Below are 27,350 nucleotides of genomic sequence, written 5' to 3' on the forward strand. Positions count from 1 at the left end.
AAATACATAAATTGTTAATCAAAGTTGACTTCACAGAAAACTGAATGTAATAAGTTTTTATTACTACTTACATGGAGGAGTTCTGCAATAGTCGGTTGAGTTCAAGAGGTGATTGTACCTCTAGAACAAATACTTGAGAGAAAGCATATCATGGTTGATTTAAGAAGGTTAAGGATCCATTTATAGTGACCCTGAATAGACACCAGCAGAAAGTATAAACTTGTGACACTGTCCTTAGCCACTTAATTTCTAATGCCTTTACTGTAAGAATGTGATTTTTATGGAATCAGGAAGGGACAGGATGGAGGAGGAGAAAAGACAGCATCTTCCATACAAGAGTGCTCCCCTCTATACCTCTCGCTCCTGTCTTCCCAAACTATGACCCTGTTTCACAGAATAGGTAGGAATATGGCAAGGGCTGGGGGGGGGATCAGGTAGCTCAGAGTATGATAAGAAGATATTCTTAGATATGGTTACCTAGCTCTATGACTGCCACTGATTCTCCTTTGCTGTGCCTAGCAGCTTTAGAGCTTGCTGAACAGATGCAAGTAGATAGGAGTCGTTACTGTTCACACTGTATATGGTAGCAACTAAGAGTTTACACACCCTGGCACCGGCCTCTGATCTATAATCAGTACTGTAGCAATAAGTCTGTTTATATTCAACACTATAAAGTTAGAATGAAGAATCTGTTTAAACAGAACATTTCAAAAACAAGATGTGCACCCAGCAGAGTTTTAACCTAGCTAAGTATTAGTTATTTATATAGCTAAATCCATTCAATTAACTCCTAATTCAGTCTCCAAACAGAAAGGAGACTACTTCCGTGCAAAGAGTTGGAAGCTATATTACTAGAACAGTTTAAAAATATAATTCTAATTGTATCTTGTGGAATATGTAGCCAGACTAAGTAATCTGCTCTAAGTATTTTTTAGAAAGAACTTCACTTTTAGTCCCAACTGTAAGGTGTAATAGAACTAAAGTCACTTGCTCCTGCACTATTTAAAAAAAAAATTAAAAAGGCATTGAAAGATATTTTACTTTGATATTTTTCAGCTCTCTTAACAGAAATCCCCCCCACCCCAACCCCACATCTGCACTCTATGAAGAATTCCATTCATCTGGGTCAGTAAATTAATAAATAAGACCAGAAGGGACCATTGTGATCATCTAGTCTGACCTCCTGTGTAACAAAGACAACAGAACGTCCCTGAATTAATTCCTGTGAAGAAGAAGAAATGCTATTTCCTTATAAAAATGGAAAGTAGTAGTTTTATCAAAATATGTAATTCAATTTTTAAGAGTTGTCTGTTAGTTTATCCAAGACTAAAATTGAATATGCAAATACATAACTCAACATTTATGAAGAAAGGGAGGCTGAAGGTGACAACAACTACAAATGTCCAGTTTCTGATTTACTACCAGCCACACCACATCACTCAGGGGTGTGAAAAACCCTACACCTCTGAGCGATGTAGTTAAGGTGACCTTACCCCCAGTGTAGACGGTGCTAGGTCAACAGAAGACTTCTTCCACTGACCTAGGTATGGCCTCTTGAAGGTGGATTAACCACAGTGAGGGGAGAACCCCTCCCATCACTGCAATGGGTGCCTGCACTGAGGTGCTACAGCATCTTAAGTATACACATAACCTCCTTTTCCTTTACTATCGTCTGGTGGGAGAAAGGGTGATCAGATAGCAAGTGTGAAAGGGGGGGTAATAGGTAACCATGTAAGAAAAAGCCCCAAATATCGGGACTGTCCCTATAAAATCAGGACATCTGGTCACCCTAGGTGGGAGAAAGGGTGTCAATAGGTATTATAACAAGGCAAAACACTTCTCTGTTAACTACTGAGAAACTATTTTTTTAAGTCAATGACCCAGTCAAGATTGAAATGGAAGTGTTTTTACTGTAAATTATTATTTGTACCAGTGGAAATATATTTATATGTTGGGGAGAGGTTAAGATATGTATTTTTAAACAATGTGGGCCCAATTTACAATGGAGTTTTGACATGCTCCACACTTGCATTTACTTTGTACTAAAAAAAAAAAAAAAAAAAAAAAAACCACACCACACCAAGCATCACTAAAGAAATTAAAGACTTTACATAAAAATTTACAAGAGTGATCCACTGTTTTGAAAAATGTTTTAGAGATAATAGCAGCTATATAAAGAAAAAAATAGCATCAAATAAAAACTTGAGCAGATTATTTAGCATTTAAACTTGTAATAAATTTCTTTAGGCAAAAAGCAAAGTGCTAAACGCCTTGTTGTACATATACCTACCTATATCCATACAACATATCTTTTATATAGCACTCAACACCTTTCTGCTTTTATGCACCATATAGGAAAGAATGCATGCAGACACTTCCGAATATGAATATCCAACCAAACTATAACAGATAGCCTGGGCTGCCATATCTCTCACACAACACTCATGCATTTGGCAGCCTGTCATGCCTCCCCACAGCCCTTACTCAGATGTCACGCATTTGCAGGGCTGCTAATACTGTTCTGCAGCACTCCTCAACATCACTGAGCTGTGGTGGTGCCTGCTCTGCAGCTGCCAGACAGCCTCTCTGCCTCACCTCTCACAAAGGTGCTGCTGACTGAGGCAACCATGGCAGTAGCAATGGCAGGTCAACAACTAATAAGGTGGGGAGGAGCACTGGCCTACCCGTCTCCTCCCAACCGTCCCAAGCAATCTATAGGCGCGCACACACCCCCACATGCACCCCCACACCCACCCCGCACTGCCCAGACACATTACCCAAGCCACCACTCACTCCAGCCCAACTCAAATTGCTGCAGGCACCCTCACCTCCCAAATATCCCAGCCCCAAATGCTTCACCAGTCTCCTCCCAACCAGCCTCCAGCAAGAGCCCTTCTCCATCCAACACACTACCAACCTCAGCAACTTCTGCCCCCATCCCTCCTTAGAGAGGAGATCCGAGCACGTACACAGAGGGCAACCCCTTCAGTATGTGTTTCAGGAGGCTTTCCCCTACAATTCAGGGTGCTAGATGGGGGGAGGACAAAAGTTATTCTCTCTCACCTGCATGGAGTCACCCTAAACTTTGCAGCTATGTATAGCCCCTTTGGCTCATTGAAGTTCATGACAGACTAAGGAGCTGGTGAACAGTGCATATAATACTATTTATTGAATACTGTGTTTGGGAATGAGCCAAGAGAAGGTAGATTTCAGAAAGATGGATCCTTGTAGCATTACATAGAGGTAGACTATCACTTCTGTTAATACCCCTACAAAACAGATTCAGCCCCAGGGTGTTCTCTCCTTTAGCTCTTACTCACTAATAGTTTCTCTACTATTCTTTACAACTAGGTCAGGAGATTGTCGAAAACAATGCATATTAGCCATTTTACACAGTTATATTTGCAGCTGCCACAATAGTTTTCATTAATTTAAAATGACACTATCCCATACAATAGTAATAGCTGCAGATCAAGCACATTAAAAAGCATGGACTAAAACATGGTTTGGAGATTTTACTTGTTTTATGTTATTTCCCATGCTTCACAAGGTCATGGGAAACAAAAGTTATCCACCTACACTTTTCCATTTGAAAGGAAAACATCTTTTAACTAAAAAAAAAAGTAGTACCATCCAGAGGCAAAAAAAACAAAAACAAAAAAAGAGAAACAGTAAAGCCAAAAGTCCAAACATTAATAATGTGGGTGGGTAAGTCAATACATTCAAGGATACTGTATGCCACAAACTTCACAACTGATTCTTAAGCAATGCTTACCAGATCTAATAAATTACAAGGCTTCTTTACAGGGCACATCTGTGTACTATAGTTATATAATTAAAAAATCCTTCCATAACTCAAAGTTTTAGAGATATTGCGAAGCCTAACAAGTGGGACACTCCCCTTCCCCCCAACTCTTCCTGTTGACAAAACCTTTGCCCTTTCCAAATGGAAATCAAATGTAGTGAAGAAAACGTTTTTAGAATACAGCATGTAAAACTTCAGAACTTGCTTAATCAATGGTTTGCTTTATAAATCATCCTCAATTATGGCTAAAAATAGATTTAGTAAGTTAAATCTAGGACATTAATGCTGCATTAAGCACACAGTGCAAAAGTTAAGGTTCCCATAGCAACATTAATTTGCTCATACTAAATGTACTGTAGATATTAAAGTATACATTTAGTAATTAGCAAAAGGGGAAATCCCCCCTATTATATAACACTTTACAGGATTATCTGTACCTCCCAGAACTGTTTTGTAAATCAAACTTAAAAAAATTCAGGACATTTTACTTGTATAAGATTGTGACTATCAATATATTAATTACTCCCATCTTGGTTGAAAGAAATGATATACTTTCAAAAAAGCAATGTACAGTTAGTAGTACAAGAAATAGAAAGAACAGCCACTTTGCAAAACATAACAGAATTTTGTGTGTGTCATATCTCAACTATTTACAAACTACTGGATAATATTTACAACTATGGAACACTGAAAATCTGGAATTATGTCATTCAAACTAGCTGTAGGACTATCATTTGTCAGGAGAGGATTTCCAGTTGTGCTTATCTGCATGTCGTCATATTTCCATATCTTAGGATTTAAAATATTTCAAAATGTGAGCATTTCTATGCCTTTTCACCTCCATTTGGAGGGTGGGGTATTTAAAATGTTTTCATTCATAAAGATGGTGTAACAGGGTGTGTTCCATCCCTGTCTTAAGACACCCCAGGAACCTCTCAGACTGTCCACTGAGTGGCAACTTCATGTTATTTATTTACACTCTCATCCCCAACAACAGAGTCCCATGCAGCAATATTACACATAGTGCTTTTCTGTCTTTAGCCCTTTTCCACAGGCCTGGGGAAGAACTGAGATCTCCCTCCCTTAAGATCTCTGCAAACACTGGGCTCAGCTAGCCTTGGTTACTCCCTTTCCTGTGTCCTTTTTATACCCCTCAGCTGTTGGGGTAACTGGCTCATCCAGCCTCATCAGCCAATTAGCTTGTACATCACCCTATCAGCCTTTTCTAGGGGAGATGACTGGTGCCTCATGATCAGAGTGCTGGCTCACCTGCTAACTTACCCCCTGCCTCTCAAACCTTCCTTGAGCAGTTCCTGGAGGAAGCTCCCTGACCACCCCTCACCCCAGGCCCTCCAGACCTTTTCATCAGGCTCCTACCCCGCAAACCCCCCCAGCCACCCCCTCTGCATACTCAAGGTGTCTGTACAACCTGAAGCCAGTTCACTTCTGAACCATGCCAAGGGCACAGCTGTACACGCTCATGCTCCACACATTTAATTTCCTCTCTCGTGTCCAAGTGGCAGGACCTTTTACCACCTGCTGAGGGTGAGAAACCCCAGTGGGCCAGCCTGTATTCCACTGGGGATATCAGCTGGCGCTGTGAGCATGGGTGTGTACCTGGAGCAGTTCACTTCCATCTGACTCCTGTCCTTTTCACGGCTTAAGGGAGACCCTGGCACACATATACCTGCAGTGTATCAGGTTGCAGCCACTTTTCCGGCTGCTCCAGAAGCTCCTGTTGAGGTTCTGGCTGCACTCCCCCTCCCCCCCCCCCACACACCTTTTTCCTCTATGCACACCCTGTCCATTGCCCCATGAAGTCACAAGACCTCATCAACCTCCCCTGGTGCTGGCCAAAGTGCCCATTTATGCCACCAGGAGGAGGAGGATGCTGGACAGGGAGGTGCTCTGTGACTGTGGGGGCTATTTCTGCTCCTCCTTTGGCTTACGTATCTGGGCAGAGTTCCTCTGGGCCACATCCGCTGGCTCCCTATTTGAGGAGCAGTGGGTACTGTCTGAGGTTCTATTGTGGGTGTCCCCTTCTAGATCTCTAATTTTGAATTTATGACCCTCATGCCTATTCCCATTTTATCATTTGTTGTCATCCACTTTCATTTGAACCTCTGGTGTAGTACAGTCTCTCTCAAATGTGGCCACCAGGGGCTTTTCTTGCGGTCATAGCCTTTGGGGCATTGACTAGAGGGGTGGGAGAAAACAGCGGCCCCTCCCCTGGGACCGCCAGGATAGATTTAGCCCTGCCCCCACTCTGGAGTCACAACGCTGGAGGAGCAGATAGACAGTGCGAGTTCGCCACCTTCCCAGGGGCAGTATGGCTCTGGCTTCAGCCCTGGGGCAGCGGGCTCCAGCCACAGGCTCTGACCCCCCCAGCTGCAGGGCCTGACAGGCTCCATCCCCTGACCCATCCACTCTGGCCCTCACTGCCTCCCTACTCACCCTCCCCCATCCAAGGCTTAATTCATCCCCCAGCTTGCCAGGCCTGAGTAAGTCTGCTGTGAAAAGTGATATTTGTATGTTTGTTAATATGACTTTTCACTGCCTCCCAGCTAGCTAACAAGTCTGCTGCTGTGAAAAGTGATATTAACAAACATACAAATATCACAGAAGCAGACTTACCAGCTAGCAAGTCTAAAACAAAATGCAACCAAAAAAAGCACAAGACAAGAACAGACCATGCACCTTATCTGTGTTTCTATTCTGTTTAGGTCTAATAAAGAAGAGAGACAACTCTACATTATTTTTATTATTCAGTCTGCAAAAAAACCCTTACATAAATAAATGACTGATTTGGACGTGTATATGTTCATATATCTTTTTTCTAAAGTTAATTAAGTATTTTAGGAAAAATTGTCGGAGTGACCACTAGCAAGAGCAGGCGGCCGTACTCTGAGACCACCAAAAATTTTGTTGAGAGAACACCTAGTCTAGTAGCTCCTCCCCTTAGGTTCAGAGCGGACTTTCAGAGGTGGCGGATTAACCCACCCGCAGGGTTCAATAGGTGCTACCTTCCAGCACTCTGTCACACATGGAAATAGCACAAATAAATCATACAGGCAAAAGGCACTTGTTAGCCACTTGCACATCATCTCGGACTCTGCACACAAATTCAAGTTATGTGAAGTGGAAGACTTCCAGTAAGAAACCTATATGGCCTATTAATCATGACAGTTGACCCGATTTCAAAAGAAAATTCCTGATGAAAACCAAAGTTTCATCTGGTATATGCATACCCAGATCAGTACAAAATGTTTTGGAATGGACAGCTAGAAAGATTATAGAATAACTCATATCTTCTGACTCTGTATGGATTATTAAACTTTGAAGAGAAACAGAATGGATGGATCTTCCTTTTATAGGGTTAAGTTTGGAGGCTGGTGTCTTCCCAACCAGATCTTTGTCCAACAGCTTCTATAGGGAGATTTTACTATCTGGAAAAAGAAGAACAGGAGTACTTGTGGCACCTTAGAGACTAACAAATTTATTAGAGCATAAGCTTTCGTGGACTACAGCCCACTTCTTCGGATGCATATGCATCCGAAGAAGTGGGCTGTAGTCCACGAAAGCTTATGCTCTAATAAATTTGTTAGTCTCTAAGGTGCCACAAGTACTCCTGTTCTTCTTTTTGCGGATACAGACTAACACGGCTGTTACTCTGAAACTTGTCTTTTTACTATCTGGGTTTTTCCAAGTTTTTGTTCAACACAATAAAAATTCTCTTATCTCTGTATCTAAATACAGAGATAAAGGTATTTCTAATTGTTAATTTTTAATTTTCATAATGAAGGGCATCTCCTGGTCTGGACACGCCTTGCCTGTTTATCAAATTATACCTGGTAAAATTAAATTTGTAGGATGTTCTAAATTCTATTGGACCAATCTTGTAATATACAGTGGTTTTATTAAGAATATATTAGGGCTGTCAATTAATCACAGTTAACTCACGCAATTAACTCATAAAATTAATTGCACTATTAAATAGAATACCAATTGAAATTTATTAATTATTTTTGGATGTTTTTCTACATTTTCAAATATAATCAATTTCAATTACAATACAGAATATAAAGTGTATGGTGCTCACTTAAAAACAATAAAAATACAAATATTCATAAAGAAATAGTATTTTTCAATTCACGTCATACAAGTACTGTAGTGCAATCTCTATCATGAAAGTGCAACTTACAAACAATTTTTTTGGTTACATAACTGCACTCAAAAACAAAACAATGTAAAACTTTAAAGTCCACTCGCTAAGAGAAACAAGTTTGTTTACATTTATGGGAGATAATGCTGCCCACTTCTTAATTACAATGCACTGTTATAGCTGGTGTCACAAGATATTTATGTGCCAGATTTGCTAAAGAGACATATGCTTCAGCCATCATTCCAGAGGCATGCTTCCATGCTGATAATGCCCATTTAAAAAAAATAATGCATTAATTAAATTTGTGACCGAACTCCTTGGGGGGAGGGGGGAAGAATTGTATGTCTCCTGCTCTGTTTTACACACATTCTGCCATATATTTCATGTTATAGCAGTCTCAGATGGACTCAGCATGCTGTTCATTTTAAGAACACTTTCACTGCATATTTAACAAAATGCAAAGAAGATACTGATGTGAAATTTCTAAAGATAGCTACAACACTCAACCCAAGATTTAAGAATCTGAAGTGCCGTACAAAATCTGAGGGATGAGGTGTGGAGCATGCTTTCAGAAGTCTTAAAAGAGCAACACTCTTTTGGTGGTTTGGGTTCTGTAGTTTTGTACATAATTCTACATCTGTAAGTTCAACTTTCATGATAAAGAGTTTGGACTATAGTACGTGTATTAGGTGAATTGAAAAATACTATTTCCTTTTGATTTTTAAAGTGCAAATAGTTGCAATCAAAAATATAAAGGGAGCACTGTATACTTTTTATTCTGTGTTGTAATTGAAATCACTGTATTTGAAAATGTAGAAAACATTGAAAAATATTTAAATAAATGGTTTTCTATTATTAATCAATTGCGCGGTCAGTCTTTTTAAAATCGCCTGACAGCCCTAGAATGTATTAATAGAAAACATTAGTTTTAATTTGGAAGTCATCTCCTGGGGTCACTACAGTGCTGCAACAAAGGGAGTCCAAAATCAAAAGGGGGAAGAAAAAAGTTTAATTGTAATGGCATGTGTGGTTGTAATCCAGGAGTTGCACCCAGATCAGCATGCGCCCTCCAGGATTGGGGGGAGGGAGAGGGCAAAGAGGGGAGCAGAAGGGGGGGGGGGAGAAATACAAAAAGTGACAAGGAAACTGTTTTAAACAAACCATTCTGTATTTTGCTATTTACTCTATGCAAGTCTTTTCTGATGTCAGTCCAAAAAGAGGCACTCTCAATATTGCGAAGCCCAAGCATTCAGAAATCATGAGACAAGAGAAAACCATGAGATTTTTTAAAGGATACATTTGGATTTTTTTTTTATTTTTCTTTCTGGTTTTTGAGCTTTTAGAGAGTTACCACATCTCAGACTTTTTTTCTGCACCCTGAAAGACTAGAACTTAGTTTAAAATACTTAAGATCTGAGAGTCGTGTAAAACACCCATCTCTGGAACTAGCTGGGGCATTAAGACAGATAACTACCATCCTGAGAGGTAGCAACATGGCCTTGGAAGTAAAGCCAAAAACATCTGGGCAATTTTCTATAAAATAGCCTTCATTTATATTCTTGGGGGGAGGGAGGGCTGAAGGAAGAAGAAAATCCACGGGAATAGCCTTTTCAGACTTAATAGCTTTATGTGTTAGAAAATCTGACAATAAAACAAGGGTTATGACTGAGAAAGGAGAAGTGCTGAATTCTCACTATGTTTAAATTTGTATCTTTGACTTGTCCTAACATGTTGTGTGCAAGTGAAAATGAGCAATCTGTTTATCCAAGCTGACTGAAGTAAGAAAAGGTAAAACCAATCAAAATGGTGATGAATTAAACAAAAAACCCAACTCTAGAGTGTTTAGTTGTAATTACATTTCTTTTACTTTTAGAATTACAATTATCACCTTATTAGTATTCATTTAAATAAATATTTTCCTCCCTGTAGTAGGAAAACTTTCTAAAAGTCGCCCTGCCGTTGCCAAATCCAGCTCAGTTCCACCACAGCGTTAGCAAAACAGAGTCATAATGTAGCCAGAATTTAACACTATCTCAATTAGATTTGCTCTGAACCAGGAATAGGTGACAATGTTAAAAATGCCAGTAGAAGCCAGCAGCTTATCTATGCTAAAACTCCCTATGTTACCAGTACTGGTGGAAAGTTAGAAAGTTTCCCTAAAAGAGAGACACGGCCTATGGTCTGTTATACTAAACTATGCCATGAGTAATAAGGGTTTGCCACACAGGAATGTTGGAAAGCAAGGGACTAATTCCTGGCCCCAGTCACATGACCTAGGTCAGGATGATGAAGGTTAATACCCTTGTCTTATGACAAAAGTCAATACTGCCTGAATTCCAGCAGCTACTGTAATGCCAGGTAGTTTCTACAGAATAAAGAGCAGGGAAATAAGAAAGATTCTATTTAGATTTGAAATACAATCTCTTGGAAAGTAATAATTTTTGATGGGATTTACACCTGTGAAACAACAGAACCTAACTAACCCAAAAGCAATGTTTTCTCCATTGCAGGAGACCATTAACCTAGTAATTAAGTAAGGCATTTCTAGTTCATCCAGCTTGAGGGTAAGATTAAAACACTTTACAAGCCACCACAAGCAATTAGCAAGTGCTTTGAAAATGACCACCATGGGTTGACAAGCTATACACAAATTCACTGACTTGTTAGGGTGCATTATGAAATGCACTCCATTCTTGTGGAATAAGAGTACTAAAGGACATACACCTATTGGTTTAATCTGAAGTGCCATAGCACAGATTTTCCTCTAAAGGTCACAGGGGTAGATCAATCATCTCTCTTCAGCCAAGAGGCAATGTAAAAAGGTTTAGTTTATAAGGAGGCTTGCTACAGGACTGAAATGTGGACAGCCCTGATAAAAAGGCAAGAGAAAAAGGTTACCGGGCAGAGAGCAAAGCTACAGATTTGAAGGAAACTTTCAGCCACTGATTAGAATATAAAGTGAGAGGACAGAAGGAAATATCCTTGTGTAGTCCATTAAAAGTATACGAACATTATCACTTGTTTTCATTTTGCTTATATTGAACCTATTTTCTCCCACTGGAATTTGTCAATCCATACTTGCAAATAAACTTGAAATATACAATGGAGAGAATAAAGCACCCTAAAAATAAAGTGACAGAGTGTCCAGAATAGCTATACCTAATTACTAAAGCTGAAGCTAGTCAAGGAATACCACACCACTGTTCCAGAGACTGCGCTCAGAAGTAAAATAAATAAATAAATACATACATACATACAAATGCTGAAATCAAAAGAAGCTACGGGGACTTCTGCTACTTTTCACCACTGTCCATTCCATGTCACCAGCATTCAGTGGCACATAAGTTACTAGTCTCTGGTCAACTGCAAATATCCACAACACAAAAATCACCATCATAATCTACCTTTGATGAAAGCCTCACCAGACAAAGATTACCCTCATCTCTTAAAGTGACCATTCCACAACTGGAGTATAGCATGCACTATCCTATTTTATCTGCATGAAGAGGACTTCTGTTTCCAGTGTCACCAATCCTGCAGTTTCAGGAGCTCTACATTTTAAAATATATGAAAGACACCAAAAAGAGAGGAACATCCACAAAAATACAGGATGGGGGGAGGTGGTGATAAGGACAAAGACAGAAAGGGGAGAGGGCTGCATTATTTTTAAAATAAGTTACAAACAAGGCAATAAGATGTAGAAACTGTAGTTATGTTCCCATCAGGAACAAATTTGTTCTGTTTACACTGGCAAACTTTAAAGCTGTAATTCATTATCAGTGCAACTCCACCAGCAGTAACAGTGGTAGAAGCAGTACTGTAGCCTGGACTCCATAGTGGTAAAATAAATAAATGCTGGACACCATATCTATCTACTGTTGCTACCACTTGTCATGAGTTCGTGTTAAAAGTGTTTGGTATATAGACAACACCTGGGAGCAGAGGGCACTCCTCACAGGATTAGGCACTCATGTTGTTTCCAACCAGAGCTCTCAAGCTTTGAGAACTCATTTTCCCTCCAATTGAAATGTTCTGTCATCCCTGCTTTAATATCTCCTCCCCTCACAATACCAACATTTATACAACCATTCATGTCACCAGAACATGAACTTTAAACCTTAAAACCACAGTTGCATACTTAATCTTTGATTTATCAAGTTTTAAGAAGGGAATTTCTTTTTTGGGACTTTGTTATCTTATCTTCCCAGCATGAGCAAGTTTAAAAAAAAAAAAAAAAAACACCCACTGATTTAGCTATTGCTTACAGTTTCAATGAGTCAAAACTACGTATCAACGGTTTGCCATTTTATTAAAAGCTACAATTGAAAAGTTACATAAAGTTCACAATACAGATTTGCTCCAGCAACATACTGCTGTGACAGTGTACCCCATAAGGCTTTATGGGGAGGGGGTGCTTATAAATGTATGACATAACTGGAATATGTTTTGTGCTGCCTGTGCCATGTAACATATCTCCGTAAGGGTTATGGTCTACTATATCTATTCATCCTATTTGTACACATATATCATTTTCTACTCGAGGTTAAGAATATGGGCTGTATGCTTGCCTGATTTCTAAGTAAGCTTTGTGAGGCATTTGGTCAGCTTCTTTAGGAAGGAATTTGCCAGGTTAAGTACCTGATCAGGAGACACTTAGGGAACAATGCATCTTGGAATGCTCCAATCCACATGAGAAGTCTTCCTGGAGACATGCAAGATGCCATGTGGACAATGGCGTCGGCCTGCAAAGACTGAGTCATGCAGGGGCATGTGACTTGCCCAGGTGACTCCAAAACTCCATCTTGGAGCTGGGCTTTGCATAGGAGGGAGGAGGGGGGTCTCCACCCACAAGAGAGAGTCTACTTAAGCCTGTGGGAGACCCCTCCAGGTTGTCTTCAGCTGGCTAAAGAAGGAGCCTCTCCACCCCCCCCAGGATACTTGAAGGAGACTGAAACAAGAGACAGTAACTACAGGGGGTGTGAGTGATTGCTGGACCCAGGCTAAAAGGAGCTTAGCCTGTAAAAGGGAGCACTCTGGAACTGGTGAGGAAATTATCTGTATTCAGTTTGATTAGGCATAGATCTGCGCATTTTATTTTATTTTGCTTGGTGACTTACTTTGTTCTGTCTGTTACTACTTTGAACCACTTAAATCCTACTGTCTGTATTTAATAAAATCACTTTCTATTTAGTAATTCACTCAGAGTATGTATTAATACCTGGGGGAGCAAACAACTGTGCATATCTCTCTATCAGTGTTATAGAGGGCGAACAATTTATGAGTTTGCCCTGCATAAGCTTTATACAGGGTAAAACGGATTTATCTGGGTTTAGACCCCATTGGGAGTTGGGCATCTGAGTGCTAAAGACAAGCACGCTACTGCGAGCTGTTTTCAGGTAAACTTGCAGCTTTGGGACAAGTGATTCAGACCCTGGGTCTGTGTCTGGAGTCAGACGGGAGTGTCTGGCTCAGCAAGACAGGGTGCTGGAGTCCTGAGCTGGCAGGGAAAACAGAAGCAGGGGTAGTCTTTGCACATCGGGTGGCAGCTCCCAAGGGGGTTTCTGTGATCCAACCCGTCACAACTGCTTTATGTGGATGAGTTTATTTGCTCAAAACTAGTTCACCCTAACATTAGACAAAAGTGTAATTACTGTAATTTGGCAACAGACATTATTTGAAAGCTGGATTTATAGTCAAAGGGGCAAATATAAAAACAGTGTTCACAATTTTGTAAGAAAAATATTTTGAAATATATACTTTTACTTTAGGAGGGTTGATAGTTTTTTTTATTGCTGTTAAACATAGTTCATGTCAACCTTGTGTTACCTACTGATATTAATTCTGGTGCAAGAAAGTTTTCCCTATAACATTATATACAGCTCTCTAAAAGTGAACTTGCACTAAATATATTCCCAACAACCCATGCAAATTCACTCACCTAGTCTCATTTTTCAAATTAAACAGACATCAATTTGTGGGTAGGAAGTAGGAAATCATAGCTAAGATTTTTTACCTACTGTAAATGAAAAGATCAAAGGAAAGAAGTTTCTGCTTTTTTCCAGCTTGACTCAAGAAGCAGATGTCACTGAAGGTACTTTAACACCAAAGATTGTGAAACATGATAAAAATCCAGATAGCTGGCAAGAGGATAGCTGTGGTGAGAGGCTGGGAGTGCGGGCCCTGGGGATGAGGTGTTTGGGATGCAGGAGAGTGCTTCGGAGGATGGGAATCAGGGCTGGGGAGGGGGGTGGGGTGCAGGGGGGCTGAGGGCTCCGGCTGGGGGTGCAGGCTCTGGGATGGAGGAGGAGGGTTTTGGAGTGCAGGAGGAGGATCTGGGTTGGGGGGGCGGGGGGGCTGGGGCACGGGCTTACCTCGGACAGCTCCCAGTCACTGGCGCAAAGGTAGGCTCCCTGCCTGCCCTGGCTCCACACCCCAGAAGAGGCCAGTAGGTCCGGCTCCTAGTCAGGGGGGCCAGAAGGGTCCTCATGCTGCTCTCGACCGCAAGCACCACTGCCCCAGCTCCCATTGGCCACGGTTCCTGGCCAATGGGAGTGCGGAGCTGGTGATCAGGGCGGGGGCAGCATGCATAGCCCCGTGCGCGCCCCCCCGTCTAGGAGCTGGATCTATTGGCCGCTTTTGGGGTACAGTGTGATGCCAGGACAGGTAGGGACTAGCCTACCTTAGACCTGCAGCACCGCCAACTGGACTTTTAATGGTCCGGTCGGCAGTGCTGACTGGAGCCACCAGGGTCCCTTTTTGACCACACGTTCCGGTCGAAAACCGGACACCTGGCAACTCTATTGCATGCTCCTCTGTTTCAGCATTCTAGTTCTACCAATTGCTTGAAATGGGTTTCATTGCTTTGTGACAGCATGAACATAATCTCCTTAGGCAATGTAATGACTTAGAAAGATTATTTTCTCTACAGAAATGGTAGCTCTTTATTCAAGTGCTTGTCCACGTAGCAGATTCTATCCTGTGACTATCTAGCATTTGTCGAATTGCTTGGAGATGGTCATTAGATAAGGACAGTCCTATCAAAATGGGTATCTGACTGGAAGCCCCTAAGGCAGTGGATCCCAAACTTGTTCCGCCGCTTGTGCAGGGAAAGCCCCTGGCGGGCCGGTCCGGTTTGTTTACCTGCTGCGTCCGCATGTTCGGCTGATCGCGGCTCCCAGTGGCTGCAGTTCGCCGCTCCAGACCAATGGGAGCTGCTGGAAGCGGCACGGGCCCAGGGACGTACTGGCCACCGCTTCCAGCAGCTCCCATTGGCCTGGAGTGGCAAACCGCAGCCACTGGGATCCACGATCGGCCGAACCTGCGGACGCAGCAGGTAAACAAACCGGCCCGGCCTGCCAGGGGCTTTCCCTGCACAAGCAGCAGAACAAGTTTGGGAACCACTGCTCTAAGGAATAGTAAATAGTCCCGTATTACTAAAATAGGTGTTGAGGAATACAGCTGGTGATGAATTGTACAAATAGAAAACCTTGTCCATTTAGCTATATAAGCAAGTCTGGTTGAAGGTTTCCTGCTTTGGAGAATAAAAGTTCTGATCTTCAGCTGAACAGCTTTTTTAAGTGGACATCAGCCAGCCAGGATCCACGCTGTTAGATTGGCACATTGATCTGTGGGACGGTGTCAGCCAAAGTCCTTCAGCCATGGGGCCTGCACCAATAAGTTAATTAGATACATGATACTTAAGAGGCAGAAGGAAGTGAGTGAGGAAGAAAATCAGCTGTCAGGGGAAGAACTGCTGCAATCACTCCATCCTTCTTAGATGAGGCAGTGAATTTACCCATGTGTGCCTCAGTTGATGAATTCAAAGTATTCCAGAACCTAATGAAGTGCATGGAAGCAACTTTGAATAGCCCCTTGGTGGTTCAAGAGAAGCAACACATGTCTATCATGGTGGAAGACTGCCTGCATGTTACCACAGGCAGTGCTAGACATGTCTGACACTACAGAATGCATGATGGCCCCTGCAATAACCATAAGGAGGTCAGCATGGCTTCAATCTTCAGGGATCCACAGGGTAGTCCAAGTAACAATGAAGACCTCCTATTCAAGGGTAATGAAATGGAGGAGACCCTTCTCCATTTCCTTAAACTCTTCAATATCACAGCCCTATCTGGGCCTCTACATTCCTACCTCATGGAGGAAGCAATCATGCCAACAGCCTTCCTTCAGACAGTGCTTCCCTGTCCAATATTACAGTGAGGCAAGAGGACCTCAGAACTGCAGAGGAGGAGACAGACTCTATCATAAACAACTCTCTGCCCACAGTCTGAGGCTTCCACCAGGCAGCAGGCATGATGACATTGTTAAATTCCTGGTAGAATGACCTGTGGATCTCTCTGCTTAACCCTCCCCGCCCTTTCTAGGAAGAACAGCTTCAGATGAGTTTTACTCATTCTGAGTGTGCTTGGAAAAAGAGCAACAAATGGAACATCACACCAGGATTTGGCTTCCAAGACAGAGCAATCACTGTTAGTGTCTGTCATTAATAGGCATTAAAGCATCACACCCATCTTAAATCCTGGTGACTTTACTTCTGCCATAATATACTAGTACCTGTACTTAACTGTACTTAACTGGGGGAGGCCGGGAGCGAGAGAACGAGTTAGCCTCACTAACACTGACTGAAGGGTTTTTTTTTTTAATATATGTTTTGCCAGTAGGTATAACAGAAACTACACTATCTAAATATTATATACAAGCCTAAGGAATATTACACAATATAGAGAAAGTGGACACTGCAGGGGTTCAGTCTCATGTAACAAGGAACTGAGGAACAGTTGGGCCTGCTCTGCCCGTTATGCCCTGGGGCAGGAGAGCACAGACTTGGTCCAAAAGGATACTGCTAGCCACAAGAATTCATGCTCTCAGCATGGGGCACATCTGCGCCAAGAGTGAAATCCATGTGAACATTCACTCTAAGACCACCATTAGCTCACACCGACTATGCTTGGGGCATTTGCTCACTAAATTTGTCTAATGAAAACTGAGTTACTCTCTATTGTTCCACACAACAGAACATACTGGAATACTGTGGTAGCAGGAATTTTACCTTTAGAGTGTTTATTTCTCTGCCTCATTTAGAACTTTCACTTTCTGTAAGTTCTGGCAGTATTAAGCACCACAGATACAATATACTCTAAAATGATTACGCACCTATTACTATTTATTGAATACTGTGTTTGGGAATGAGCCAAGAGAAGGTAGATATCAGAAAGATGGATCCTTGTAGCCATTACACAGAAGTAGACTACCACTTCTGTTAATACCCCTTCAAAACAGATTCAGCCCCAGGGTGTTCTCTCCTTTAGCTCTTACTCACTAATAGTTTCTCTACTATTCTTTACAACTAGGTCAGGAGATTGTCATGTCTAGAATATGGTAGCCACAAGATATATAGATCAGAGTTCTTTACACTCTCTTAAATCATTCATCACCCTGTCAATAACAAAAGAACACCTCTGAGTTTAGAGGACATTTCCTAGTGCAAAAACATAAATGCTGTCAGTGAGGGTATTAAATCAAAACCAACTGTCTAGCTTGCTGTCCTACATCAGCATATATCAGAAACATGCATGCGTCTATCATCTGAACAGTAAAATTTTGATTCATTATACCTTTTAAAATACAATTCATTATAATGGGGAGAAATGTAGTCCATAATATAGCTACTATTTTTGCAGCTTAAGTGAACATTTACAAAGTACTATGTGAAAATAAAACATCTGCTAGCATAGCTGAGAAACCATACGAGTTTACACTATATGACATATACTTTGTAGATTTATAGCTAACACTTCCAGTAAGTAGACAAAGTGTCTCAAAATTACTGGGAGGGAGCTCTACTATAGAACTAAAAAAGTCTCTCAGGTCTAAGATTAATGCTTCTACCATTAACAAAGAGGCGTATTAGTAGTTCTTCCTAGTAGTAGTTTTCCAAGTCCCCCTTAAAAATCCCACTCCTACAGACACTCATGCAAAAAAATGGCCCTATTGAAATCAATGTAATTACGCAAGAACATGCTTAACTTTACTCCTAGAAGTGTTTAAGATGGAGCCCTGAAACTTATTTTCTTGTTGCTTACAAGGAATGAGAAACTTGACCATTAAAATAATAACCTATTGAAATCAAAGATAGGGACGTACAGCAGAACAGACAAACAGGTACCCTTTCCTGCTCTATTCCACTACTTATTTGTTGAGCTCACTCATTGCATTACATTTAAAATAAAAGTGTAAGTTCCTGGAGCAGGGACTTTTATTATTATTATTATTCCTGTCATATGTCTAGACCACTATTATGCACTATATAACAGTTACAATGCAATTTGTATTTAGCAGATTATTCCCTTTTACTATTACCACCACACACACAAAAAATCAAAACAAACATACCAGACCAGAATTCTCATTTTTCACCAGTGCCATCCTGCTGATTGGCAACAGAGGTGGAGGGACAGTAGCATGAGTACTTAAATATGCATAGTGGCAAAAAAAAAATCCTTAAAAGTTCTCAATACTGATACATTAGGGCATCTCAGTGGTGAATTTAGAGAACATAAGACTCACAAAGAAAAGGAACAAAGACAGTAAAACCCAGTTGAGTCATAGAACATACTAGGATGTAAATATAATTTTTTAAAAGTACCCGATTAAATGATTAACCAATATAATTTTAATCGTTAATCTACCCCTGGCTTGGTGGGGGAGCACCTACCCTGCTGTCTCTCCTTGGAAGTGGAGTGCAGTGGGCTGGGGGATCATTTGCGTATGCAAGGCTGGGCGCCGCGTGCCAAGCCTTGCATAGATCCTATCCCTCTATCTCCCAGTTACTAAGTGCGCTAGTTTGGCAGATCACTGCTGGGAAAGCAGTGGTGCCAGGGCAGATCCAGTGGTTCCCTGGCAGACCCACTGCTACAGCCAGCTGCAAGAGAAGCAGAGCTGGGAGGAGGGGGTTGCCGGGCTGCCCCCAGCAGTGCCCTCTCCACCAGGCACAGGCTGCTCCAGCGATGCCCTGAGTTGGAGCTGCAAGCTCCCGCACCCCCACCCCCACCAGTATTGCTGTGGCATTTTTAATGTGCACATTAGGTATTACAATGTCACGAAATTTTACCAATCTGTTTTAAATGTTAATTGCAATATATTAACGGTAAGACTAATACTTATCGGTTAGGTGTTTAACCGTTCAATATTTCACATCCCTAGAACATACTAGGGTATAGGTGCTGACTCCCCGGGGCTGGAGCACCCACAGGGAAAAATTAGCAGGTGCTCTGCACCCACTGGCAGCCAAGCTCTCTCTCCCACCCCGAGCACGCCGCATCCCCGCTCCTCTCCCTCCCAGCACTTCCTATCCACCCCACCGCCTAATAGCCGTTTGGCAGCACTTAGGACTTTCCAGGAGGAGGGGGAACGAGGTGCGCTCAGGGAAGGAGGTGAAGAAGAGGTAGAGCAGGGGTGGAGACTTGGGGGAAGGGGGTGGAATGGGGGTGGAGCGAGGGCAGTGCAGGGGCAGGAAGAAGCGGGGAAGATGGGTCCAGCACCCACTGAGCAGAGGGGAAGTCAGCGCCTATGTAGTAGGGTAAATTTTAAAAGTGCTGATGGGGTTAAAAATGCTATTGTCCCATTAAAGTTAATATACAGAACAGCTAAGTCACTATGTATAGCATTAGAAAAATCTATCTAGCTACCTGAAAGAGGAAGGCGTCAACAGGTGCCACTGTTTCTGTGTTTCTCATTCTAACATTTTCAACCCAAGTATAGAAGTCATCATCTGTCCAGCAAACTTAAGGTTTTTTTTTGTTTTGTCTTAAAGTCATGTAAAGGGAAAGATGTCTTTACCTTATATACACATGTTGCTTTAAAGTATACAGTGTCATCTCAAACTATATGCTGAACATATGAAAGGACGTACGTGTAGCAAATATTCAGAATACTAATTACATAATTAATTTGGTTTATAAAGTACTTATACTAGAATATTTTCTTGAAGTTCAGATAATACAGAAATGTCACTAAAAATAGAATTCATTAATACAATAACTATAATCAAATCTCACGCCTGAGGGTTTCAGCTAGTCATATGCGGGGTCAGGAAGGAATATTTCCTCTCCCCATGCACAACTGGCCAAGCATACTCTCAGGTTTTTGGCCTTCCTCTGAAGCATCACAGATTGGCCAGAGTGGGAAACATAATACAGGATGGGGTGGATCAGTGCTCTGAAGTGGTACAGAGAATCTTCTCTTAGATGTCTGGCTGAAGTGTCTTGCTCAGGGTCAAATTGACCACCAGATTTGGGGTCAAGAAGGAATTTTTTCTTCCAGTCAGATTGACAGAGACCTTGAGGAGTTTTCACCTCTATCTGCAGCATGAGGAGTGGATCACCACATTAATGCAGCTGATCTAATCAATTCCCTCCCATTGCAGTGGCCTGTTCTCGGTCTTTGGCATACAATTTAGAGCATGCGTCCTAAACATCTGGGAGTGAGCCTCCCAAACAGGTCCACAGACTCACGCTAGTACTCCAAAAATAGCTGTGCCGATGTTGTTTAATATTGCGGCTTGAGTTAACACGTTCACAGCCCTGCAGACTTCAGAGCCTGATCCCCTGCCCAAGCCACAACATTTATACAGCTGTTTTTAGCGAGGTGGCACAAGACACGCTAGCACAAGTTTGCAAACCCAGGCTAGAACGCTCATTCCCAGATGCGGTGTAGACATGTCTTAAGTCTTTTGAGAACTGAAATGCTTGGGTCTAACATCATTAGGCTTAACATTGGGATATCTGGATGAAATGTAATGGCTTGTGTTATGTAGATCAGACAATGATTTGAGGGTTCCTTCTGGCCTTGAACTATGAATTCTTAGTGCTACATATACTCCTATTTTAAAATATTAGTCTTAGACTTTCAAGAAGTTGGCCTGATCTCAAAAAAGTCAGTTTCATGTAAATATTTGCCTGTCAAGATGCAATGTTCACTTATGAATTCTACCCACAAGCCAGAACAGCTGGGGGGGGGGATGCAATCAGCACCTTAAGCAGTCCCTCAGATCTGCAGGTTAAGTAATTTTATTTAGCTACTATCATAAATATAAATGTTATAACAAAAGTTGACATTAAAAAGAAATCAGTTTCTTGGTCAAAGTGTACCTAATTTTAAAAAGAGACACTAAAAGGTGTGAAAGAACCCTTTGTTTATTGTTACTGGCTATGAAGTTATTCAAAGTTTTAAGACAAAACATATACCATGGCAAAAGCTTCATTAAGTTATTCCAAGGAATGTTGACACATGGTGAAAGATTTTGCGAAGTTATTCTTAAAGAGACAGATAGAAAAAAGTGGTCACCCAAGGCAAGCAGATATTTGGGACCAAATGGGAAAAAAGAAGCTGGCTGTCTCTTTGGAGTAGAGAAGAATCACAGTGGCCCCAACAAATCCATTGCTTTAGTAGTATAAGAGAGGAAAGTAAGGGAGCAGATCCATCCAGGCTATTTGTGACTGAAGAGAGGGAGAAACCAAAAAAAGGGATAGCAGGCCCTAAGCCACTGCTCCTCTAATAGTAAGGGAGTGCAAGCAAAAAGCACAGGGCCCAGGTTCAAGGGAAGGGCAGTAGAGGTGGGAGCAACAATAAGAAGGCAGGACACTACTGATTTAATATTCAGGAGCAGCAATAACTGGGCACATGGAACTGATTATATAAAACTATTTGGTGGAATGCAGATGTGGTACGTAATTTAAATAGGTGTGGTGGTGCAGGTATTTTTCACACAGGCTAGAAGGATCAGTCTTCAGGGATGTAGGTACCAAGGAAGTTTTCAAGCTCTGAGTTTTGTTGTGTTTTTTTAAACTCACAACTTTCCTCCCTTTCAAGAGTGTGAGTACTTAGGATCCAGTCCTGCAACCTTTCACTGCAAAGTGAAGACTGTGCAAGTAACAAGGCTAATCACTTGAGTGAAAGTTATGGAACTGAGCCCTAAAACAGAATTTTTATTTAAGACTTCATTTGTTCCTGCTGCTTATTCCTCACCTGACAAGTGGTTGCTGTGAAAGTGATTATGTCATCACAAAGAAAAGATTAGTGACTTCAGGTGAAGAAAATAGGATTTCGTCTTCTCCTGCTGCACAAGACACAAAAGATTGTTTTTCATGCAGCAGTCCCTAGTAGATGAGGAGAAAGAGTGATATAAATGTTTTCTAAAATAGTGTTGTTCTTTATCATCAATAAAAAATTGAAGAATGCAATTCAGCTTTGTTTTAAGTCTCCTCTAGCCTTTAGCTGTAAAAAGCAAACGATCTGGTTATGCTTCTGAATTCCTATAAGAGTATTTTAAATGAATGCCAGATTTTCATGCTAGTAGCAAACCACAAAGAACAGTTGTGTTGGCTGATAAAAATATTCTTCTCAGAGTCAAAAAAATGCACTTCAAACCACTGCATTTTTTCCAATGCAGGAAATTGTTTTAGATTAGAAGTATATTTACACCTGAATATTTATCCAGAGCTTGATACCATGATGTCCTTTCTTCAGTGTTTAGATAAGTAACTGACTAGTAACGTGAACCAATGTACTTTTTAATTTTACATATTTATTAAGATTAAAAACTCACCTTCAGATTTGAGTAATAGATGACAAAAACAAAAGATAATCATTAAAGATTACCTTTGATAAAAGATCACCACACTGAGTCTTAAGTGGTGAAATAACCAGACTATAATTAGGAGGACATTTCATATTAATGAATACTTTGCAATTCTTCTAATGCACACACACTATTTCACATCCTAGTTTCAACCAGGACACACTAAAAAGTGCCATACTTGTACTTATTTTAAAAAGTGCTCAAGGATATATTGAAGATGCTATTCTTGTCAATGTTCACTAATCCTTCCTCATTAGGAGCCCAAGCCTGCAGCCATGCAAGCATCACAACATCGGGCTCAGACCCAGCCCAAAGTGTTTGGAACCGGAGGACTCTGTTTAATCTTGTTTTTAAACTCACAGTTTAAGTGTGGGGGGGGGGGGAAAGAATGACGTTACAACCCCGGTCCAGCACACTGCCAAAATCCCACCAAACGATTCCCAAACCAAAACCTTTAGCTTTGCCACTGACAAGCCTATTATTGGTCCCCAGAGGGTTGCGGACAGGATGGACGATGCTCCGCCCGCGTTAAGCGCGCAGCCTGTGATACAGCACATCTCACGGATTAGGCAGCTTCCCCACACCTCATCCTGAGCAGGAGGGAACAAGCCTCCTTCGCTGCAAGAAACTGGAAGCAATCCCACCGCCTGAGCAGCTCCGGGGCGGGGGTGGGATCGGCAGGCAGCAGAGCTCACAGCTAGGCGCTGGCTGCTCAAGTGCAGCATCCCAGCAGGGCTGCAGCCACCCTTCGCCCAAGCAGCGAGCTCACCGAGCCCCTGAACACACCCAGCATCCCCCCTACCCCGGGCAGGGGCGCAGGGCTCACCTCGGCGGCGGGGATGTTCACCACACCTGTCGATCGCCTCTTCTCCCGCAGCTTCCTCTTCTCGATCTGCCCCTTCCCCTTCCTGGCGCTGGGACCGGAGCTTTTCCCCTTCGCCACCGCCTTCTCCTCCTCCGGGGAGCCGGGCGCGGCGGGGGGCTTCCCCGCAAGCTCGGCCGCTCTGCCCCCGGCTGGGGGCGGGGGCTCCTTGGAGCCGGCTCTGGCGGAAAGGGGGACACAATTCGTGCCCCCGCTGGGGGACGGGGCGCCCCGCTCCGGGGGGTGCGGCGGAGCGGCCAGGCCGGCGGGGTACAGGGTGCTGTTGAGCTCGGCAGCCGAGGAGGCGCTCCCGGGGGCTTTGCCGTCAGTCCCGGCCGGTGCCCCCGGCGGCAGCGGCGGCGCCTGCTTCGCCCGCATCTTCTCCCGCTTGGCTTTCCACTCCTCCAGAAAGTCCGTGGTGCTGCCCCCGCTGCTCCGGTAGCCGCCGGACGCCATGTTCCCAGCGGGGCAGATGGGCGATGCTCCGGGGGGAGGGGCGGCTACGGGCCCAGGCACCAGAGCCTGCGGAGAGCACAGGGGAGTGAGCGAGCCCCGCCCCCGGGGAGCTCCGGCCACACACCCCTCCCCAGCGCCCAAGGCAAACGCCGCTCAACCCACGTCCCCACTACCCCCCAACCGCCCCCACTCCCAGGGGGCCCCTCACTAGCCCCCCCACCCGGGCCCACTCCGCCCCCCCCCACTAGCCCTCCCCCCACCCGGGCCCACTTCCACCCTAGGGGGGCCCTCACTAGCCCCCCACATCCAGGAGGCCCCTATGAACTCCCCCCCAACAATCCCACACCCCTCCCCCAGGACAGCCCCTATTCGGCTCCCCCCACGGGAAAGCACCGCTCATCCCCCTCAAAAAAAAAGCCCCCCCTCCCCCGAGAGTGCCTGTCCACCCCGCCAACACTCCCCCTGTGAGTGTTACCCCCCCCCTCATGGGAAGCCCCCCCCCCGCAAGTCACCCCGCTCCACACGCTCCGGCTGCTCCCGCGCCCCCCTACCCCAGCAGGGCCAGAGCAGCGAGCGCCCCCCAACCGGCTCTAGGGTGGGGAGGGGGAGTAACTACCGGGCTAGTCCCGGGCCCTCCGGCTGGGGCTCTGCGTTACCCGCTGCAGGGGGCCACCCCGCCAGGAGAGGCTCCGCCGCGCAGCCCCGTCCCCGCACCACCCCTCCTGCAGCAGCGACTGCCGCGCCGCGCCGCTCCCGGACGGGGCTGCTCACCTACCTCGCCGCTGCGGGGAAAGGGGCCGTGGCGCTGCCTGCCCCGGCTCCAGGTGAGTCGCGGCGGCTCGCACTGCCCCACTCCCGGAAGGAGCTGAACGGCTGCTCCGAAGTTTCCCGAGCGCCCCGGGCCGGGCGGCGGCGAGCAGAGCCGAAGCGCGGGCGGAAGCGGCCGAGAGGGCTTTAACAATGGGGTGCGGGGGAGGAGGGGGGGCGCCCTGCCAGTGCCCGCGAGCGCGGCGTCCTACCCGCAGCGCCCGCCCCCGGGCGACGCCAGCCCCGCGGGGACACCTGCCCGCACGTGGCGAGCCCAGCGAGGCGTCGGACACGGGGACCCGGCTTCTCTGCGGGGCTCGGGAGGGTCCTTATGGGGCAGCTCGAGTCCGTAAGCGCAGAGCGGTGCGAACCCGCCTGTCCTGCCGCTGCGCTGTGTCCCTGTGTGGGGAGAGCCCGCGAACTGCTCTGCCTTGCCGAAAGCCCGGTCCCCAGCTGAGATGCCTCGTTCTCACCTAGTGGGAGACCACCTGTGTTTACAGAAACAGGCGAGCGCCACCCACTCGGGGGTTGGTTAACCATTCCCACAGCTCAGAGGTTATCCCCAAAGTTGCCCCCAGCTCGTCCATCGGCAAAGCGGGCTGGAAAATGTAGATTGTGAGGTCTCTGGCACAATGACAGACTGTGTTTGTACAGTACCTTGCACAATACGATCTTGGTTTTGCAGGTGCTACCACAATATACATAAATAATAATGATAATGGGTCTTTGGGAAGGTTTCTGGCCCTACAGTCTGACCAGAAATACCATGAGAACATCCTTTCCTGCCTTGTGCTTATGGTTCCAGACAGGAAAGGAGATATATAAATTTATATGAAAACCTCAAAAAGTTTAAATCCAAAGATTTGAGAAAGGGTGTTCTTATTCAACAGAACCATTGTCAGATTCTACCTACAATACATGTAAGAAACAATTGGTTTAATAGTATCTCGGCTCTTTGAGCTCTGGTCATGTGTTACTGGTGTTTTATTCCTCCTATTAACTGGCAGAAGCTAGCCTAGGAAGCATGATCAACCAAGGTTTATTTCCCTGAATATCATGGTAGATACCCTGAAATGTAATGGAGTTTTTAGACATTAGCAGTTTTAATATCGTGGAAGTTCATGATCCACCTAATCCTGGTTCACAATGGGTATATTAACTAAACTGAATGATTTGCTTATTTCAGTAGATGCAGGCATCTTGGGACAGTGGGAGGGAGATGTGGTAGCATGATATAGAAGTTTGTGTCGTAAACGAAGGAAATCCAGATACCTGGAACTGTGGAAGTTGGAGCATATCTCACTATCATCCATCCATCTCTTTCCTATCTCATTCAAAATCCATTGCAAATTTGGCCATCTGGTTAATAAAACTCTTAATGGATTTTAAAATGTAACCTCTCGGGGGGGGGGGGGGGGGGGGGGGATGGTTCATTGTGTGTTTAGCACAATGATGCCCTATACACTTAATGGGGCATCTAGGCATTCCTACAATATAAATAATAGACTTAGTCCATGGTTCTACTTTGACCTCATGTACCTCTCCTCCCTGCTCTCCCCTCCAGTGTTAGCACTCTGTCACCTGGCCATTCAATGGCTCTATGGTGATCACTTAATTCACTTCTAAGTATCACTCTCTGTGACAGTATTTTTGAGGGGCACATGTGAAGAAAAAAAGTTCACACTTGAGACTTGTCAGTCTAGAATGATTTCTCTTGTATTTTTCAAGGCAAGGGAATAGTCCAAATCATAAAATATAATCCTGTGGGATATTTTGGAACACTTTCAATAATAAGCAGGATAGTAACTTCAGAAAAGTTAATTCTGCATCAGCACTAAAATTATTTACCACAGTATTCACTCAACAATATGTACATACTACGGCTGGTTGACATTTTTCTAATTTCCACTTATCAATGACATTTTTGTCTAAACCTTCTCAAAAAAAGAAAATTCTCAGATTTGATTGTGGTGGTTTGTTTCTTTTGTTTGTTTGTTTTTGTTATTCCACAGGCCATAGAGCTGTCAGTTTTGAAAATGATTAGAATGTAAAAACAGTAAAATTTAATATCCTTCAGGTGAGTTCTGAATTTATGTGGCAGATATTGCTTCCACTCTGTAGCATTCTTCCTGACAATATGCAAAGGGGCATTCTCTTCAGAGAGAGATGCATCCAACACAATACCAATTGTTCTCCACTGCACACACTCCCCAGAGTCGCTGATGAGGCAAAAGAATAGCTAAAAATGGACCCGAAGTAGAGAAACTATTCTTTCCATGTAATATATTGTGTACATTTTCTACCCCTTCTGGGCTGTAGCTGCATCAGCCATTGTTAGATGTTTTTGCTTCTCAAAAAATGTGTTGTTTTTTTTTTAATGCCAAAAAAAGCTCTGTGACCCTCACAGTCTGTTATTTATTAACAGAAGTTATGTTGTGGTGAGGTTGGTTTAAGTGCCCAATGCAAAAATGCTGACTGTCAGATGTTTGCATCTTAATAAGGATGTCTGTGCTGGTGATCTTTCAGGGATAAAGTCCCAAATAGTTTTAGTATCTCACTGCATGTTTTCCTCAGCCGCAATTGGGAGAAACTTACTAAGTTG

General features: G+C 43.6%; 1 protein-coding gene across 2 annotated transcripts in view; it reads right to left on the reverse strand.

Annotated features, from left to right (window-relative positions):
• Positions 1 to 24,908, reverse strand: part of PAWR (pro-apoptotic WT1 regulator) — a 146,830-nt gene extending 121,922 nt beyond the window's left edge. Inside the window, exons 1-2 of one of the 2 annotated variants that reach the window (XM_054027147.1) lie at positions 24,717 to 24,908; positions 23,450 to 24,007 (exon numbers count right to left, since the gene is read on the reverse strand). In XM_054027147.1, coding sequence (XP_053883122.1) covers positions 23,450 to 23,941 — 492 coding nt within the window. In that variant the 5' untranslated portion in view covers positions 23,942 to 24,007; positions 24,717 to 24,908. Of the gene's footprint in view, positions 1 to 23,449; positions 24,008 to 24,712 lie in introns of both variants that reach the window. The other variant, XM_054027140.1, reaches the window with a different exon arrangement.
• Between the last annotated feature and the right edge of the window lie 2,442 nt (positions 24,909 to 27,350).

Source organism: Malaclemys terrapin, chromosome 1 (genome assembly GCF_027887155.1).
Source record: "Malaclemys terrapin pileata isolate rMalTer1 chromosome 1, rMalTer1.hap1, whole genome shotgun sequence".
Lineage (NCBI taxonomy): Eukaryota > Metazoa > Chordata > Testudines > Emydidae > Malaclemys > Malaclemys terrapin.